This window comes from Mus caroli, chromosome 1 (genome assembly GCF_900094665.2).
Source record: "Mus caroli chromosome 1, CAROLI_EIJ_v1.1, whole genome shotgun sequence".
NCBI classification, from domain to species: Eukaryota; Metazoa; Chordata; class Mammalia; order Rodentia; family Muridae; genus Mus; species Mus caroli.
This window is the reverse complement of record NC_034570.1, coordinates 16983673-16990734: the sequence shown is the minus strand read 5'-3', so window position 1 is coordinate 16990734 and position 7062 is coordinate 16983673. Positions and strand designations below refer to the sequence as shown.

Below are 7062 nucleotides of genomic sequence, written 5' to 3'. Positions count from 1 at the left end.
AGAAAGCTTCAGGTGATGATGCTGAATTCTCTGATTTGATCATGTTCCATCATGTACATGAATACAAAATCATATCATGCTGGCTGTGGTGTGCATGGTTGAGGCAGGAAGATCAAGAACTCACATGTAGGTATGCAACATAACAGGATGTTGACTCAATAACGGAGACCAAAAACGTCATGTTGTACCTCCCTAACGCATACCAATATTATGTGGTCAGGCAAAGAATGAAATTGATAAAGGATAAATGTTAACAAGCATGTGTTAATGTTATTATGGGAGAAAGGTAGAGTTAAAAATAGTGTTTGAAAAGAGATAAGTCTAGGCCAAACATTATATGATCTGTTTCCTGGGTTGGCTATTTGTTTGTGCCTAAGGGACCCAGACAATCTGTTGGTAACTTCGAAGCAGCTAGCACAGGACTGAAAAAGGGGCCAAGTCAAGGACATAGAGAAATAGGATTATGTTACTGCTCCAGGGCCCAATATGTCACTCTGAACTCTACTCAGATCAAAGAAATTATCCTTGGCTTAGCACATGTCTAACATGAACCTTCTAAATTTAGGAAGATATTTAAGGTGCTGTGAGATGCTAGTGGGTGACAGGGCAACTTTAATCTAATAAACAGCAAAGGAAGGAACCTTTGGAGAATATACCATGACTCATGACAGAATGTAACAAATTGGTCGTCACTATCATTAATGGTGGCTATTTCAATGTGTGTTCCCTGTGGCCCAATGACAGATGGCTTTGTATGTTTCCTTTCTATATGTGCACTGGGATCTCTCACACTCTTACTGTAACAAATGTACCACAATCCTGGTTGCTTTGACATTTTGAATCTTTGAAAAAAATTATTTCCTTCATTCTAACTCACCTTTGTTTTTTGAATGCTCTGTATGTCAAAAGCTATATGTTATTAGTGGCCAGCAAAACTTTAGTTCATTCTCTAACTTTCCTTTCCCCAAAAAATGTCAATTTTAGGAGTTAGGAAAAACATCTTAGCCGGGCGTGGTGGCGCACGCCTTTAATCCCAGCACTCGGGAGGCAGAGGCAGGCGGATTTCTGAGTTCGAGGCCAGCCTGGTCTACATAGTGAGTTCCAGGACAGCCAGGATTATCCAGAGAAACCCTGTCTCAAAAAGAAAAAAAAAAACATCTTTTAATTTCTTAAGGAACTGATAAGTGTGTGTGTGTGTGTGTGTGTGTGTGTGTGAGAGAGAGAGAGAGAGAGAGAGAGAGAGAGTGAATCCACATACCCAAAAGTGGTACTGGTGCATGTAGAAGTCAGAGGACAGCCACAGGGGTCAACCCTGAACTTTGTTCGAGACAGTCTCTTGTTCTTGGACCTCCCTACTCTCCACCACTGAACTATATCCCTAGCCCAAATCACCTCTATTAAATACTTTCTTTGCCCATTTATATGAATAACACAATTAAGTGTCCTAAGTATGATAGACATATAGATGTTGTTTGTATTTTGCAGGTTTTTCGAATCAAGCAGTGTGGGTACTATTACACTGTGTGTCTGGCCATCTGGCATGGTAACTTCTAGGGATTCTCCTGTCTCTACCCCTTACCTCTCAGTGGGAGCACTGGAATTCTGTATGAGTTCTCGAGATACACACTCAGCTCCTCACAACGCTGTTGCCATCTTCCCTGGCCTGATCTTAAGTTTTAATAGCTATAAAAACTTGTTCCGAGTTATGCTTTTACTACCAATGCTAAAGGGTCCTAAACCCATCTGATCTTGTCATTACTAATCACTTGAACAAATTACATAGATTAAAGTCTATGATTTTAATTTGTGGATTTTTATTTGTAGTAACTGAATAGTTTTAGTACTTCTATATATCATTTGAAGGCTGGAGAATTAAACTCAGAACCTTGAGCTTGCTAGCCACACTCTGCACCTAAACTATATCCCCAGCCCAAGTCACCTGTTGAAAAAATTATTTGCTCATTTATATGGATATCACAATTAAATGCCCTAAGCCTAGTAGATACATAAATATTGCTTGAATTTTCAGGCTTTCCAATTCAAACATTTCTGGTGTTATTATGATTTACTTACTTTCTGTCTTCATGATCAAAGCTGTGACTCTCTCCATTATAATTTTCTATTTCCCCAAACTGCTGACACAATTCTTCTGCCACAGAAAGAAAATAAATGTGTTCTGCTAGGTTTCCAAGGATTTCATCTGATGCTGGTCTCTACATCTGAAGATGTAACTTTCCTGTGTGTAGACAGCAGGTGCTTCTTTATGAGGGATAATATGAACTCTTCAGGAGTCAGGTTAGGCAGCACTGGGGACCGGAGATAGGAACTGGAATTCCATTGAAGGCTGACACCTTCAGGCTGAACTACACAATAATTAGTATTTCGTAGTAGCACAAAACCTTCTCACTGATTCATCTGAGGATGTGTTTTCTAAATGTGAGCATTTCCTGCTGTCTTGTGAGCACTTATATTGTCTCAAATTGTAACTCCATAAGACATATCCACAGCAAACACACACACACGCATGCATGCATGCATGCATGCATGCACGACTCCACGCACAGTGAACAGAGAATCATTAAAAACACCCTCTTCAGCAGCTGTGGTTCAGAGAGTCCCTGTCGTTAGCCCAGCCATGGTCAGTGCTTCTTGCAGCCAGCTGCACTTGGATTTCTCTACAATCTGAAAAGCAGCTGTGTTTTCTGATGTCTGGTTCTAGTGGTGGTGGTCTGGGTGTACTAGATTAGAATTAGGGCAACTGCTCTATGGCCAGCCCGTGTACCATTTCTGCTGCCTGCCTTCTACCTTCAGTTCCAGTGTTGATCTTTGTGTAGCCTGGAAGTTGGGGTTTTTTTCCTACTCTCCAGGTGATTCTGACACGTTCTAAAATGCAGCCAAGACTGAAACCAACTGTGTCTCTTCAAAATCGCCAAGAGGGACTGAATCTTAAAAGGCAGCTTACTAAGAGAAAGAAATAGAAACTGCCTGCCCTTTCATCAACACCTGCATCTTGGTATTAGATTTTCATAAGAGGGGGAAAATGATTTTAGATGTTTCCAGAATTCCTTCTATGCCATCTACTTTCTTTATTACCTAGAGAAAAGTTATCCTTACCAAATGCTATAAAAGGTAACAATTTTAATGAGTGATTTGGTTTGGATTGAATTTTGGTTTTTCCAGGCAGCATTTTTCTGGCTGTTCTGGAACTCACGCTGTACTCCAGGCTGACCTGGAACTCACAGAGGCCTGTCTCTGCCTCCCAGATGCTGAGAGTAAAGGCATGCACCACCGCTGCCCTATGAGATTTTTTTCCCCAAATGTTTATTCTAGGTTTTTCTAAATCTAAATGGAGGGTAACAACTTCAGAATATATCAATTCTAATTATCAAATTAATAAGAAATGGGACTAAGGATACAGTTCAGAGACAGAATGCCCACCTGGTATGATCAAGGTCCTGGCCCACCAATAACAAAACACAGAACACCAAAAAAGAAAGGGAGGGCAGGAGGGCAGGAGGGAGGGAGGGAGGGAGGGAGAGAAGAGAAGGAATGTTAAGGAGAAAAGAAAAAAAAACAGAAAAGCATTGCACAAATGAAAACAGTTGTATTTTATACTCCTTTTTCTGTGCCAGAGATGAACAGCACAAGATGGGAAGATTGTCCAAAGCAAGAGGCACTTGGAGCACCTTATTTGACTGACATTTGGATACCATGGCTAGGCTTTGTCCAGATATGTTTGAGAATCTCATGAATCTACCAAAATTTCACAGCCTAGCCCGTGAGGGGAGAGCAGAGATCCAGCCTCCACTGACGATCATCCATCCCCAGCTGCTCAATAGTCATAGAGGGTTCTAAGTTGTTGGGAACCATAAGAGTTATAATGAATTATTAACAATACTAGAAAGAAACTTGATGTCCCAAGATATGAATGAAGCAAAATAATGTTGTCTTTCTTATTTGGGGGGGCTTTGGAATAAGGATGAGAATAACATCTTAGTTAGCACCCTAGCCCCACACTCACCAGCAGAGATATGTTGGGTGTTTATTTGCTCTAACAAAACCTACCAAAAGAGCAGAAATGAGGGCTGATAAGGTAGCTACACCAATAAAGATTGCTTACTGCCAAACTTATCACCCGAGTTTGATCCCCAAAACCCTCATAACAGAATGAAAGAATCAACTCCCACAGTTTGTCCTCTGGACTTCACATACATGTTGTGGCACATACATGTACACACAGACACTCACTAAATAAATGTAATCTACAAAGCAGAAATGATTGTTGAATTTGTACCTGAATCTTTGAGTTATAAAATGGTATGATAAATCTGCCCAGTAAGACACACCTGAATATAAACACTGTTGGTGTCTGACTCTCTTTTCAGTCTAGACTTCTTCCCACCAAGGTAGTTTGACCATGTATCTTCTTGATATCTAGGCTAGGGTTGAGAAAGTACAGCAGTAACCCAAAAGATCACTGTCATTTGATTGCTTGATGGAGTGTCAGTTCCATCTTGAGTCAGCCGTGAGCACTGGTTTCATTATCTGCACTTTGTGGTAACTGTGACAATCCCCATGCACTGTTCTGGGACAATTCCCATGTACTGTTCCAGGAGGGGGAAATCAAGAATGCAGTCCCCAAGGGGCTCCAGGAGATGGCCTATTCTACTCACATATATTCTGGGATCACTGAGTGGTCTCAATGGGGAAAAACAACATGCAGTTGGAAGGTGGCAGGGAGTGGCAAAATAGTGAATCAAGGAAAAATTGGGATAGAAGAAATAGTATATTTGATATTAGGATAGAAGAAATATCATATTTGACCAAAACACATCTAATGTCTGTAAAAATGTTCTCAAATAATAGCATTTTTATTTACAAACAAATGACCCTGCAACCTATGCTGTTTAATATAAAGCTGGTCTACCTTTTCAAGAGGTCATCAATATGGAAATTGTTATAGCTACCCTCCCTATGTCCTCTCCTATGTCCATGGTTTTCTGAAGCGTAGTACCCCTCACTAGAGTTCAGATGAGACAAAGCAGTCACATGCCTCAATTTTGAAGCAGAGTAACAAATGCTCCCAAAAATTCTATACTGGAAGCCCTAAGGAGTGTGATCTGATACTGCCTCTGAGGAGCTAGTATCTGTGCAGCTCACAGGATGCTGGTCTCAGCCGTCAGTCAGTCAGTTTATATGTGTTACCTGTCTGTCTTCTCTTTCCCTTGTATACTCTTCCTAGAAGCTCCCTCATATATACGCATCCAGAGCTCCTATAAGATATAAAGTACTGCAGCACACAGTCAAGGTAACTAGACTGCTCCAAGCTGAATCTTCATGTCAATGCGGTCTGTGCACATAGTCATATGAAAGGAATAGTACTACAGAAGGGAAGCCAGAGGCCAAGAGAGCAGGCAAAGGGGACACATGGGAAGAGGTCCGAAGAACAGCTCTGGATTTATCGCTTTAGTCTTCATATGTCCTTAGAAAAGTTTCATAGCCTTCTGTGCCTTACTCCCACACTGTGAACAGCCAGGGGTAATAATAGACGCACATTCCCAAATGTTACAATTAACCCAAAACTTAATCTAATTGGTTTATATGGAACTGATTTTCATATGCAAACCGCTCTTCCCTTGGCTGTGGTTGTATCTGCTTAAGCAAGCGCTCTCACCACCCCACCATTGCCAGGCCAGCAAGCAATAAGTAGTCAGCCCTCTCTGGTCTGCTGCTTAAGTAACTGGTTCAGCAACAGAGCTAATGAGGTCAGTGTCGTGGGAGTTCAGCTCTGTACAGGCAGACTAATGAACTTAAGCATCCAAAGACAGTTTCCTCAACTCTAAACAACTGCAATTTAAATAACACCTATTAGCTTTCAATGACCAGTGCAAAAAGTACAAGCAGATCAACACAAATTTGTCACCACCATCCTCCAGGTGGAGAACAACTCGGGGAAAATGTTCCTGTCAAATCATCAAGGACAGGGATGAATTTGTAGAAGGATTTGGCAACATCAATGGCTGGGTTTCTACCTCATCAGCTGATTAAATGCTCAGTCTGCAAGTGCCCCCGCCTCTCCAGGGTGAGACAAACAACCCAGTATGTCCTAACCAGAAGCTGGTGGTGTTTGTCTCTTGCAGCTGACACAGCCCTTGGCATTGATGATGTGTATGATGAGAAAGGATGCCAGTGTGATGTGTCTGTGGAGGACCTCACCCCACCACTTAAAACCGTCATCCGAGCAATCAGGTGGGTAAAACCTGTGAACAAAACTGTGCGTCTGGCTTATCTCTGATTCTTTGAATTACTGTGGAGCTGTTTGGTTTTCTCTCTCTTTTTTTTCCAACCAACTAAGATTCCTGGAATAACACACCCTTGGTGTGTTCACCCACACACCTCTTAACTCACTAAGTAATTTTTTTCTTCATAAGGAACTGTACTGCATGCAACATGAAATATGTTAAAAGGTAGGTGGGATTTGAAAAGCTAAGCAACCAGAGAAATTGCGTAAGAGTGAGTGTACTGTCATATTTGTCGCTTTAGAGACATTTGGTTTATTGATGCAACTAGAACTATATTTTTCTTAATTATTTTATGCCTTTTATTCAATAATATATGTTCCATATTTAGTACCAAAAGAAAACCCCTCTAGGCTATTTGAAATAAGGCTGAGCTCTGACTATGGGAAACCTGAGGTGCTGTGCAGTGACTCTTCCCATTCTGAAAAGTAATTGCTCATACACAGGGACTCTTAATCTGGTCCCCGTGCAATGGCAAAGAGCTAAGAGAGAACCCCTAACAACTCCAGCTCATATCAGTGCCATTAATTGCTTGCTTATAGTCTAAGTTGGTCATTTAGCATGTGCCTTTGTGATTTCATTGGGAAATATTGGGCAAGCAGAAATTAGTTACCAGTAAATGCTTGCGGTGATAAAGAAAACCATAAAATGTTATGAAAATATAAGTGCGAATCCAATTGCGCGGGACCTGAGACTGCATTAGTTAGGGAAGCAGAAACCGGCCTGAGTAGGGCCACAGGCCTCACCCGGCCGGATCAGCGCC

The 7062-nt window shown here is 41.4% G+C and overlaps 1 protein-coding gene across 1 annotated transcript in view; it reads left to right on the top strand.

The window, feature by feature from the left end:
- The window catches only part of Kcnq5 (potassium voltage-gated channel subfamily Q member 5), a 596471-nt gene that overhangs the window by 565250 nt on the left and 24159 nt on the right, over positions 1-7062 (top strand). The window contains exon 14 of the mRNA XM_021158603.2: positions 6141-6249. Coding sequence (XP_021014262.1) covers positions 6141-6249 — 109 coding nt within the window. The remainder of the gene's footprint in view (positions 1-6140; positions 6250-7062) is intronic.